Source organism: Pagrus pagrus (assembly GCF_965226575.1).
Source record: "Pagrus pagrus genome assembly, chromosome: 3".
NCBI lineage: Eukaryota > Metazoa > Chordata > Actinopteri > Spariformes > Sparidae > Pagrus > Pagrus pagrus.
In genome coordinates, this window is record NC_140187.1 from 7,627,353 (window position 1) to 7,641,362 (window position 14,010).

The 14,010-nt window shown below is 39.8% G+C and overlaps 1 protein-coding gene across 4 annotated transcripts in view; it reads right to left on the reverse strand.

The window, feature by feature from the left end:
• ephb2b (eph receptor B2b) overlaps nucleotides 1-13,375 on the reverse strand; it is a 134,434-nt gene extending 121,059 nt beyond the window's left edge. For all 4 annotated transcript variants that reach the window (XM_084348885.1, XM_084348883.1, XM_084348884.1 and 1 more), the window contains exon 1: nucleotides 13,229-13,375. In XM_084348885.1, coding sequence (XP_084205011.1) covers nucleotides 13,229-13,280 — 52 coding nt within the window. In that variant the 5' untranslated portion in view covers nucleotides 13,281-13,375. The remainder of the gene's footprint in view (nucleotides 1-13,228) is intronic.
• Between the last annotated feature and the right edge of the window lie 635 nt (nucleotides 13,376-14,010).

Consider the following 14,010-nt stretch of genomic DNA (forward strand, 5'->3'; position numbering starts at 1 on the left):
ACTTCTATTTCTTACAAAATAGGACATATTACTGTGGGCTCTAACATCAAAGGAAAATTATTTTTGCATGATGTGCTGTTTTACTGGTTCTCATGGTGAAAAGAAAAGTTAAATCACAAAGTAAAAATGACCCAAAGCCTTTCCATTTTGCTCACTGAGCCGAAATGAAGGTAAGTCAAAACAATCGCCTTTCTCTTTGTCTTAAAACTGTTGAAGTTGAGTGCCCAAGGGATATCTGAAGAAAAGATTTTAATGATCTATCTCCATGTATTTGCTTTTGTATAGTGCTTGCTAGCATGTGTAGCTCATGTAGCAAAAATCTGTTTGTGCGTGTATTTGCTGGTGTGAAAGGCTGTGTGCAGTGTGTCAGCAGAGTGTGAGAACCAAGGTCAGACTCTACCTTTCCCAACACTCAGCAGCACCACGGCAGGCCCAGAGAGCAGTGAACAGACCCCCAGACACACAACCCGGCTGCAGCGTCACACAGACGAGGACAGAGGGCTAATCCCAAACATGCCTTTTCAATCACTCCAACAGGCAGGCTTCTTGACAGCAGCCCCACCAACTCATACAGGCGCTACATGCATGTAGTGTGCCTGCCTGACCACTACAAAGTGTCAAACCATTTCTAAAGGAAAGCAGATTGAAAAGTGCTCATAAGAGGTGTAATCAGGCCGGGGCTGTACTGTAGTCGGCACAGCATGGAAGTAACTGTAGCCACTTTTGGGGTTCCTTCCCTGCTGAGGCCACCCATGCCACAAATGTATTTTGCTCCCTTATGTTACTTAACGCACTTAAAAGCAACCATAAAATGCCACATGTTTGGAATATACTTTAATTTACGATTGTTGTGTTTTTGCAAATGTAATGGCTTGCAGGTTTTGCTCAGTGAAATAGCTTCAGCTGACAAAACTGTGGCAAAACAGAAAGAGATTTCCACCAAGATAGAAAAATAGAAGCAGTTCCAAAACATATTGGTGTAGGCAGTACGAGTGTGTTATGGTTAGAGGGGGACACAGATTATTCAACATTAGTCCCACAAGTTATACATGGAAATATATACAGTCATAATGTTTTACTCAATTAATAAGTCGAGCAACAGAACAAATGAGTCAGTACCTATTAGGCTCCCCAAGTACCACCATTATGGACGACATTAAAATACAGTAGCATCGGCCTACATCATCCAGCTTACTGTTGTGCATCATTTTAATGTTAGCGCTGCTTAAGTAGCATTAACGTGACTACATCGGAGGCTAAATAAAATATTAAAGTAGAGACAAACTCTAATTCAAATTATATTTCAGTTTAATTATTTTAATTTGAAATATTAGATGTTATTAAATTAAGTTATTTTATTTTGGTTTGTTCCTCCATGAATCACTAGAGGGAGCTCCGCTCAGAGAATAGTGTGTTTAAAGAGTAGTGGGTAGTTTAGTCACGCAAGAATACCAAACATGACCTGTTTTTTGTTTTCAAAATGAAAAGATTTGCTGATTTGTTCTGTCTTACATTATAGTAAACTTAATCTCTTTGGGTTTTTGGATTATTGACTGAAAGTAAAAATTATTTAAAATCAATATTTTTACCTTCAGCTTTGGAGAAATTTGGGAAAATATTTTCTGACATTATAGAATTGAATTAAGCGATTAATCATGAAAACAATAGTAGATTAATGAGTCAGGGAAATATGTACATTTAAACAGATGCCTGTGTTCTTTTCCTTTTTCTCTTTTCTTCAACAAGCCATCTATCCAAATTATTGAGTCTCTGATGGTGTTGGGAGGAATTCCACCAATTTCCAAGTAATGGCTGTTGGCCTGGTTTTATCTGCGAGGGCCCACAAGCTTAGTGCTGCCAAGTTTTATCTGCTGCTGCAGCTCTTCTTATTTGGTCATAAACTACAATGAAACACAGTACAAATATAGTACAGCTTCAATTTATTTAAGATTCTGAGTTGCCCTCTTTTTAAGGCTAACAATAGGTCAAAGACATGATGGAGTGCTTGAATGTTTAGTAGGTGCTTGAAATACAAGACAATCTGTGGTGCCTTTATTGACGTCTATGCCTGCTTGTATTATCTGCAGATGAAAAACCTATTTGGACTGTATGAATAATAATATTCTACATGTTTAACCCTATCATGTAACATTCATTTCATTTAATGGTCTCAGCTGCATCTCTGTATTGATTTCACAGGCACAGCAGGTCTCTCGAGATTCTCTATGGATTTTCCAGCTGCCCTCCCAAATGATCCATTGTGATTTTACCCGAAAGGGCCTGCCAGGGGACGGCACGGAAAACAGTCATCATTTCACCATCTCCTTATATACCTGGCTCCCGTTTTGTAAGCCACGTTACCTCACTGCTGTATCGTGAATCCAGACATTGTTTTATTGACCCCAGAGGACGTGTATCGGTCTTTCTTTGGCAAAACTAGAATCGTGGGCATGTGTTTTTGAGATAGTGTTTCCTGCTGGAAATCTTTAACAGGTTTGAAATTAGAATAAAATAACAATGAATTGTTAGTTGGAACAAGAGGGGGACAAGATGTTATTGCATTAACAGGAGCTCTTACAAGTGTGAGTGTGGCAGATGCCGCTGATTGCTCCACACACTAGATCCACTTTCAGACAAGTGATTATGTAAATTCAGGTAAGCTTTCTCTGCCCAAATGGTGCATTTATCATCGGCTTTGCTGAATATGAAATGGCTACAATGAAGTGTCAATTGATGGGGCTCCATAAACACAATCATGAGGGTATAATCTTTGCTGAGTCTTGGCTATTGATTTTGGAGCTGTAAGACGAGGTAGACTCATTGTGGCTGAGAGTGGTATGAGGGTAGACAAAAAATAAAAAGACGAGCCTTTCATCAATCCAAAGTATGTCTCTGTTTTTAATGAAATAAATCCTCACAGTAAAACCACAGTAAGGGTGCTTACCATGGCTATAGCTCTGCTGATCCCTGTTGGTCACTTTAGGGAAGTCATAGTCCCTCAAATAATTTCACATGTACGTGATTTGTCATCTTTTATTAAGTCTATCAAGCAGGTGTCATCATCTAAGCACTGGGGTTGGGTAGGTTTCCAGTTTTGCCAGTGCAGTCCTGTGTACGAGCTGAAAGCAGATTGACTTTATGCAACCACACCGAATCGGCATCCATCAGGTGTAGGTGGAGAGAGCCTGCGGTATGCCACGAAATAGCCAATTAGCTCAGGGCCACAGTGTGTTGCCTCCCTAGTTGAGAGTTGTGCACCCACTGAGGATATACTAGAAGTCTCATGAGTAACGGCTTGGTGCAGGTTAGCTGTCTAACATTACGTTACATGCTAAAACATTTTAGTATGAAGGCTTGATTTGATCCACTCCCGTTAGCCCTGTTAAAGTTACTGCATTACCCCAATAATACAAACTCAACAGTTCCTGTATCCGTTTCAAATAAAAAGCCCTCATTTCTTAACGAGGCTTTTGTGAGAACATTTGCACAAATGTGTTGTAGAAAACTTATTCCACAGACTCACAAGGTTCCTGTACGCACTTGAAATGTAGCTACTGCTGTCTTTTCTCAAGTTGCATTTTATTATTAATGATAAAAACTAAATGTGCAACAACTTAACAGCAATAAATACAAATAAAAACCCATGTTGTAATGAACTATACTTTTCCTTAACTCTCTCTGATAATTAGATGATCACTATATCAATATTATATCATTATGGTGATCAGAATGGTCATTATATTCACATTACTGATTGTGTAAATATTTTGTCAAAGTACCAATACTGAGATATATTTATTATGCATCACAATATAGCCTAAAAATACAGTGATATTATTTAAGCTCTATCAGAAGAACAATGGGCAAACAACTTAATTATTCATGTTAGTCCTTAAAATATCGTCATGTCTTCATAATTAGAGTTTTAAGAATTATGCCATTAAAATTTGATAGTCGTAAATGAGTCTAATATTTGAATTAACAATTTCTTTAATTGAATGTAGCACTTTATATATTTTAAAGAGGAAAACAGAATCTGCCCACCACTTAAATGAATCATCAGTCCAAAAACAAAGGTTATAAAAATGTAACTGATCAGCTAATATGCTCCTTCGTCGGGGTGTAACGTTAAGTGTTGCGTAGACGCAGCGTATGACACACATGGATAAAATCCCATTAAGAACACACCACTCTCTATAGTGAAGAAGATAATTGTAGTGTCTTAAGCAGTTCCCAAAAGGTCTCTCCCCTAAAGTTGAAATTAAAATTGCACCCTTGCTGTTGACAATTAGCCATTGTGGCCTAGCAGTCCATGGTAATTGGACTACAGGCGATTAAGCACTAAGAAGTGTGTTTACCCTGCTGCTGTGGTGACCCTTGCCTCCGAGTTTCCTCGCTTCTTAAATCTCCATTTCTTTAATAGACTTAATACAGTTTCATCAGAATGAACCATGGTCAAAATCTCATTGCAATTGTTGTTTTCTTGTTTTGTCCCCACCCATTCACTTATTTCATTGGGGTACATCAAGTTTTAAGGGTCTCCCATTGTATCATTTACAAGGTTCTGCATCCGACTTTCTAAATTTAATCTATGAAAACACAGGATGAGCTCCAGCTCTCTAAAACCAGACAAGTCACAGCCAAAGGCCAAATCAGTTAATTGCCTTGTGTTAATTCCCAATTCTCTAAGCTAATGCAATTACTTGTGAATAGAAACCAACTATCACACTTTAGGACACAAAAAGTCACTCTCTCCCGTTCCATCCCTCCCTCTGCTTTTTAAATGTCATACCCTGTTTAATCTATTGAATCTATTCATAAAGCGTCCTAAATGGAAAATAAAGCATGTACCTTTCAGCTTCAGTCATCGTGCCTGAGATAGATGTGACATCTTTGTGTCTCCCTAAAATTAAAATTTAATTCTAGTTGTTAAAGAGTGCACGTTCAGGTCATGAAATATGAAAGAAAGGTGGGGACTTTCTACAGTCTTTGATGATGACGAAGTACTGTAAAGCATATAAAAGTCAACATAAGGCTTACAGTAAACTCGTATTTACATAAGCATTAGAAGATAATCCGAAAAGGGAAGCTTGATCTATCTCTGTTGCGGCTGCTGGACCTGCCTGTGTCAACAGCACTCGACAACAGTCATCGGTCACAGAACAGCAGAGCCTGCCTGTCCAGTACACTAATCAGATAAAACACGTCTGCTTACTAGCAGCACCTCAGCTGGGGAGTTCTCTCTGTCCGAGTGAGACGGATAGACGTGTTAGGGTCTGACAGCGGGAGACCGGGCTTTTTGTCTGATGTGTTGAGCTGAGATACAGCTAGCCAGCCAGAGCCAGAGGGGAAAAGAGGAAAGACAACAAATGTGTTAGTGGTTCTTTGTAGTGAGGGAAGATGATGCGCACCGAGCTGAGCACATAACTACCGGCAAAACCAGAAAACGGTCAGTGCTGGTGCAGACTGAGAAGCTAGTTTCCACCGAAGAGGGAGGGGGAGGGGGTCCTGCTGTTGATATGGGCCATGGTGGACAGACGGTGTGGGCCAGAGAGAAAGAATGGAAGAGGGGGAGACAGAGATGGACAAAAAAACAAAAGGCAGATGTCACGTGGGTCCAGAGTCGCTGATAGATGTGATGTGCAGCGCGGCGCACAGGCAGTGGTTCAGGTAGAAAAAGGCTTCCCTTTGTGATGCAGATGACGACGCAATCAGCCCCGCTTTGTCTCGGCCGATGGGCTCTGCTCCCGGGGACATTGAGAGCCAGACACTAATCCGGTGGGTTTGTGTTCTACGGGCGCGCTCATAAAGGCAGTGTCACAGTACCTGGGGTGTGTGTGGACGGGGGTCTCTGAAACGAGGTCTGACCTCTCTCAGGGTACACTCTCCCTCCTCCTCCTCCTTCTGTCTATCTTTCTCCCGGCGTCCTCCCTCGTCTCGCTCTTTGCTGGGTTGAATATTATAAGCGCCATATTGTTAATGTGCATGACTCAACATTCACATGAAGGGATGTGACAGGAACACGGGTCACGTTGATCAGTTCACCTCCGCTTTCAGGCTAACTCAGTTACCGTTTTCAGACTTATGGACAACGGTTTTACTGCCTCAATAAAAAGAGGAAATGCTCAGTGACAAAGACATAAAACAAACTGATTCCACATAATGGGTGAAACTCCTGTCAAATTAACAAGACTGCACAAAGAATTCAGACTGCAAATTAGGCCTAGTGTTGCGGGGCCATTTTGATTGTGAGTGCTTACACGTTTCCTGTTATGAATAATGTCTGGAAATACATTTCGTTGTCCCTTAATGATTTCTACTCCCAACGGGTTAGGATGAATCAGGCTCTTCCTAATAAATATGACTTACCAAGAGGCTGCACATTGCCAATTAACGTTGTGCTAATTAAGATAGCAGGATATCAGAACATCCTTGATCTAGATTCCTGTGTGAAGTATCAGCGAGAGGTTACATGGAGGTAACGCAAGATTCCTTCATAGTATCCACAGTATTTATCCCAACTATTTTTTACCAATCGGCAAGAAAACACCTTAATGTGAACCTTTTTTTCCACCGAGTTGAAGCAGCCCCAATGGTCATACACTCCATATTAATAGCAGAGTTAAACTGCCAGAAGTACTTTATAACATCTGTCTGCAAACCTGATTGAGTTACAAAGAGATGCTTTCTGTAATAATGTGGAAAAGAAAAGAAACAACCCAGTCTGCAATGTTTGATCTTATCTTTGTCCAGTCTTAACCTGTTAGGATTAGGAGTGCTTAATTATGCAGTATAACTCTGTTATAATAGCTTTAGTCATACTCTTTCACTTTTTGACCACGCTGTTTTCCCAGCTGCATACTGAAACAATTATAACCCTCCAATCCAACGGCACACCTATCCTTAAAGCACTGCAAGACAAACAAATCTCAAGGCCTTTAATTCGCCTGATCCTCACAAAATAATACATCTCTCCATAATACATCTTTTCACCATTCATAGCACACAGTACCTCCAGTGTTATATACAAACTCTGTGAAGTAGAAGCTGATATACTATTTTCTGAACAGAGATTGGGTTGTGCATGAAACAGCCTCTTACATTAGTTGTTAAATATTTGCTGAGCACTGATTACATTAAACATAAAATCTACATTTGCTTTGATCCTAAAGAAAAAAACAAATAAATGTTCAGTGTGTGGATTAGTATTAAGATAAACATAAACTTTAGACAGTCAAGGAAAGTATCTGAAAGTCAACTTCCGTATTTTTTCTGTAGCTGGCAATTAACTGAAAAAGTAAATGCCACCTTTTAGAAACTTTAAGAAAGCTAGATAAGACACTATCATTTAACCCACGCATGTTTTTGTTTGATATTACCAAACCTGATATTAAGTGAAAGTGAGTGTGTTTAAGATTTGATGAGATTATAGATGAAGATATCCTGTCAGACTTCCTTCCAAGTGAAACATGTAGGCGCTTGTGGAAGATTTCCCCATTGTTTTGAACCCAAAACAATATCTGTACTGGTTCAGATTATAGCTCTCAATTCTCTAAATTCTTTCACAATTTAACTGATATGAACAATATTAGCAACATTGCTAATGTACATGGAAATTTCCCATGGAGATTATGTTACATAATTGTTTTTTGTTTTCTTTTTTTTGATCAACTTATATTTTTTTCTAAAAGTTTTGAAAGTCTTATTATCTAAACTACACAAGGACACTGTCGCATGAGTATTTTGAAGTATTTTTGTCTCTCATTACAGCGTGATTAATGTTCTTTCATGTATTTCCAGTTGTATTAAAAATATTTCAAAAATATGTTATAACACAAGGAAATGAAAAAGGTTCAAAGCAAAAAAGAACAGCATTCAGACAGCGTGTGCTTTTAAGTCTAAAGCACATTATTTTTACGTTAAAATGAACTCACTGTTTTCGGTCATGCACTGGAGGAGTTATGTTGCATATTGAAAGACTCGAAACACCTGTTGACTCTGAAAATATTTTCATTTTCTGATAGCATCAAGTAGCAGACAGCCATATCAGACCAGCTTGTCTGCAAGCTAAACAGGCCTGATTAGAAACCAAAGAGACAGAAGATTAAACACCTGTTCACCAAAAGCAGGCAAAAGTCACTCTTAACGCAGTGGCTGTACAGTATATGAAGCATAGTGATACAGGGCATTTGAAAACAAAAAGAATAGCACAAGCACACTATATAAGCCCTATATTATGTGTTAAGCCACCAGTCTATAGAGGTTTTGCAGTGTGATACAGCTGCGTTTGGCTTGGCTTCTGAAGTCGTCATTCAGTAGGTTATACTGTGTTTTTCAAATGTATAATAGTACTTCCCAGTGTGGTAGTTAAATTCAGAACTGTGGTAAACTGATCCTTAAATGCTTCCACTGTTAACTCTGTAGTGCACTCACGGAAGTGAACATAAGCAAACTTGACTCAACAGTTTAAGGCAGGAGAGAATGAAGAGTTGGCTCACGGCAGTGAACCGCGACAGTCAAACAGCTGAGAGCATGGAAACAGCGTCAAATACTCCATCATGTCTTGGAGTGAATCTTTAGCAAAAGTGGATAAACAAGCTGGAGCCAGGAGCAACATACGCAACTATTTATGCTGGGAAAGACACTAAATTCTCGTGTGTGAAGGTTTCAACAAGTCAAACTTAATGAAATCCACCCTCTGTATATGTATATTCCAACTTCTAGTAATTTGACCGAGGCCTAGGTCTGAGTACAGTGAGCGTAACAAAGCAAGGCGGCTCACTACCAGTAACCTTATGCAATGCAAAATATTCTTAAGCAAAGCGGTGACACTTCTGCCTTAATCTCACCCTAAAGGTAGCCATAGATGTCTCTGAAATGTGACACCCCCCTTCAAGTGAAACAACTGGTACCAGCACTAATTGAAATTTTGCATGCAAAGTGACAATGCCTGGGCCCTCGGCAGCATGGATTAAGGCTTGAATAGAGACAGATTCTTTGTGAAAGCCTACTGTGGCGGTTGGCGTGCAGGCCAGCTCCCTGCATCTGCTCATTGGGTGGACTGAGAAAACACCGGATTGTATACGGTCGCTCATTTTACCTTTATCTAATCCCATTTCGGAGCCCGCCTCCGTCTGTCTTTTGTTACTCTTCCACAAAACATAATGCTTCCATGTTACACTCACACGTCTATTCCTTACAAAACAATTCCGGTCAAAAACAGAGACTGGATTTACATATGAAAGCATCTTTACCAAACTTGGCAGGATTTTCAAAACATTAACAATCATACTGTGCCTTGAACTGTCTGACTGACTTACATTGTGTAGGAAAATGGTACTGAAAGGGTTACGCATAATAACACAAATATGTAATCAACCAAATTAAATCAAAACGAAAAAATGGGAAAATTCAAAACATCGACGTGCCCGGTGTTTGCCAACTTTCAACTGAGTGGGCTCCAGCGCTCCAGTGCTGAGGGAATGCAGGGTACATTGAAATGCAATCAAATCTGCAAGACATTTTTTAAAGACTGCATGCTGTGATCTCATTCTAGCCTACTTCACCATCCTCTGCTGTGGTTTCTGTCACATTATGTTTCCCTCAAAGAAAATGTGAAGAAAATGTTCTATCAAAGTGATCTATCATTCTGCTGACCCCAACAGCAACTTGCATAGAAGCCTGGAGGAGGTTGTACTGTAATTGCATCATAGCAAAACCAATCCTCCCAGAAAACGTTTGCTGTGTTTGCACAGTACAAACTGTAATACCACAACAGAAGGCGGGGGGAGAAATCGGAAAAGCCAAATGACCCGTCTAGTAAATTTCATCTCCTCCGCACAATACAGGCTACTACAATTTTATGGCCGGGGATGAATCTGAAAATTTCCACTCAAGAGAATTAGATGAGCGCCATTGTTAGTGTGGCTGTCAACTGAGTACTGATGACAATGAATGGGTAAACTAATGAAGGGATAAATCCACAGTGTGTTTTCATAGACATGTTTGACATAGCTAAGCTAATTTCCTTGGCAGTACTACCTCCATTAATTTTCGAAAAGAGCCTGTCTGTTCCTGTTAACTAAACCAATAAGACGTGGCATCAGTGGCAGCCTACATTAACGCTAATCAACAATTTAGAGTTGTTTCACATTCCACAGGGTAAATTAAATTCCTTTGAAAAATGGACGAATGCCGTTGATGAATGAACGCCATTTATAGTTGTCCAAAATGGCGATATAACTGGAGAGAAAGAACATAGTGTAGGAGTCTGAATAGAGATCAGATGCAAAGTAGCGTTTCAAGGCCAATTTACAGTATTTCAGTTATTACATGATGTGCAGTGTCGACACTATTCGCAAAATGGATATTGGGACACAGCAAGGATTTTCCTCAGTTTGGCCCCAGTTTAATCCTCTAATCCTCTCTAGTGTGGCCCCAGCTTGATTCATTGATCAGTTGTATAACAAGTCAGCCTTTGATATGTTTCAAAAAAGGTAAACTTCAAGCAACTAGTGACTTATGATTTCATTTACTATCAATTTATATGGTAAATGCATTTTTTATAAAAACCTATCCTACAGTTTATATAATGCTTCTGCGATGAATGAATAATACAACGGGATGAAACAATTTTCGAAACCAACGTTCATCAGTAAAAAAAAATATATATATATGGATGTCACTTGCTATTTAACAAAAAACACAATGGAGGACAAGTAGCGTCCCAGCACTAAACGTGTCAAAACGATCCACTAGAGGGTTCTTTTCCATTGCATGCTGGGATTTTTTTTTTTTTTTTCAGATTAGAGCTGCAGTGACCTCTTTTTCAACCCTTTATTTCTCATACGTAAGCCATTCCTCGCAACTTCATTGGACCGTCGACTAGGGTGATTCACAGGGTAAAATGGAGGGGGGCTGCATCGGGTTTGGCGATGGCACTAGCTGGTTTCCAAATCAAAAAGTAGAACGCCACAGGCCCAAAACATACTGCAAAATCCATGCGGTATACCTAGAGCAACACTGATCATCAACGTCACCGTCTTGATCGAGCAAGAAGTGCTTCAATACACTTAAGCAACTATTTGAGGAACCCGGCCGATGGGTATTTGAGGAACTGTATGTTCTCATCTTGCACATACGCTTCACTGTAGATTTTACATGAGGACAAACAGTAATCATAGCCGTGATTGCTTTTTAGAGAGAAAGAGCAAACAAGGGAAAGTGGAGCACTGTGTAGTGTGAATCTGTTGTTATTTTTGGCAATTTTCACATCCTGTGATTCTCTTGCTCTTGGACAGAGCAGCGAGGATAAAATCAAAAATAAATAACCACTATGATGGCACTCAAGCATGATACCGGTAATTAAAAAACAACAAATCATATCGAATATATTGTACATACTGTATTTATCCAGGATGGCAATATATAGTTACCAATTATGAGATCCGTAGTCTTTTTTACTAAATTTATTTTACTTAAATCAGTGTATACTAATATTCAATATATTATACAAAATACGTAGATGCCGAACATGACAGTATTATAAATGTGGTAATAATAATGTTTAGAATTAGTTTTATAGTTCCTGCAAAATGATCTAAGATACGAAAATAAATCAAAATATATTTTTAATAAATTCAAATAAAAAGTACAATTCATGAATTGTGTGAAGCATATGCCGTATATTGCTCCCCGTAATTGTAACATGTGGTTTTAAGTGCTCAGACTGGATTGTACGTATAATCTCTTAAAATAATACGGTTGTCCTGGAACAATGTCTCGAACCGTAAATGAAATTTCAAAAGCTACGGCACAAATGTTAAAGCTGCCAATGTGAAATGTAATGTAAGCCTTCAGGATTGTGTTTGTAGGTCTTGGATATGTGACTACCTTAAAACCATAAACAGGACCAGTCAGCAGAAGTCTGAACAAATTCGCATGACGTTTGTCAAAGCCTGTGCCAGTCCTCCATGGGTCCTGACAGGTCCTTCAACCATTTCTATACACACTACAGGGATGTTATTACACATGTACAAATGATCTCACAGTAAACAAGCGGCTCTAAAAAAATGTTCCCTGTTTTTCTTTTTGTTGTTGCTTTATCCTGTGGTTACATTCGGTTGGGTTTTTACATACTTTCTCGGCTCCACCTGTAATTATGAGGTTTAGTTGAACTGACCGGAGGAAGAAGATATGTTTGTTTTCTGACAACATCCTAAAGATAGCCTGAATAAATGTATGACTGGGGTAACACTTTTCCATTCTTCAGTGTGGTGAATGTCTCCCGTCCTGTCCTGTGACGGGGAAAGCTGATCTCATCTGCAAATTATAATTTAAAGACTGAAACCTCCTAGATTGAAAAGATGTATGAAAAATAGCTTTTAAAAGCTCTTTTCTTTCCTTTTTTTTTTTTTTTTGATTAATTAAATGCCAAATGTCACAATAATATAGTCTCTAAAAGTACAAAAGGTCATGCATATTTGAATAGTGTGTCAGTAAGTATGGTCACACCACTATGCTGGTGCTTTAAAGCACCCCAGTGTTATTACTGTAAACACATAGAGTATTATAGGGATTATTTTCACCATTCAACCTGTTTCATTGTGTTGAGCCACGCTGCTCGCTGCCTATTACTGCTTATCCACGCTTTGCGTACAAATGACTGCATAGGGGGACCACACAGGACCTCCTGTGAGTAAAACAAGAAGATTTCCAGCATGTATGTTTGCGCATTAAGTCTCGGACATGCTCGGTAGAGGTTTCAAGGAGACGTCCTGGTGTTTGTCTTTCACGTTTGTATCCCCAACTGACACGAAAACCGGTGACACACCTCCGCGGACACGCAGGATGCTACGTGTACCTGCCTGAGATTTAACGTGCCCTGACCTGACGTTGCTAGCTGTGCTACACACGTTAAAAGTCTGCGATTATTATCCCCGCACTTAACGCATTTTTTAACGCCAAACAGCATCCTTGTACCTGCGGGAGATGCGGGAGCATGTTGTTGGTTCCCACCATCATCCCTTGCCTTGCTGTTTTTATAAAAAAGCTCTATAAAAACGCCGTGATAATACACATTAATATGTATTCAGGGAGCTGAGAAGTGATTAATTGAGCGTTAGCATTTGGCGATTAAAATTAGCAAACGTTCATTCACGCGCTTTGTCTCAAACTCAAAGTCGGCAAGAGGATGCGGCTTTAACCGTTAATATAAACATTAGCTTACCTTCAACAGCTATTACGGCCGGTATGGTCCATAATATCCATAGAATATCCATTATTGGTCACTTGTATTGTCCAGACATTCAAATAAAATACGTCCCGAAAGCCATTGACAGCGCAGGCAGAGAGGGGACAGGCGGTCCTTCACCTCCAATAGAGCGATCCCAGATAGCAGCGAGAGCAACTCAAATCTGAACCAAGTTTGGGCGAAACCAAAAAAACGACAGACGGAGGGGAGCACTGAGCGGCGCGGTAACACTGCCACGCATTTTAGCGAGACGTGAATCCGGTTAGATTTCTTTAAAACACAAATAATAGCTTAATTCGTGTGATTAACGATGGCGGGGTTGTAATATTTGAATTATCGATGCTGCCGCGCGTTAAGGGGATCCATCATCCCCTTCAAAGCCACTTCCAATGCACCCCGCTGTCAATCACCGAGAGGAGGACAGTCCGCACTGCCTTACCTAGCGATAATTAAGTGTTTTGGGACCATGTGGGGCATTTATAAAAGATGGAGCAACTTATTCTCACTGCCACACCGCTCCAGATGGAAATACTGGTTATTCTTTTTACCGGACAAAGCACAGAGGTGTCTGCCGACCTCACCATGAGGCTGCTACGGGCTATTAAGGGACTTTTCGGCGCTGTAACAGGTGACGAACACCGGAGAACAATTAAAGTAAGTTCAGCGTGTTCTCTTCGCCTCCAATTATTACAGTTCAATGTGTTTCCACTTTATTGCTTTTCCACTAAGACGTTGTTATGGTGTTATTTTATGGCCTG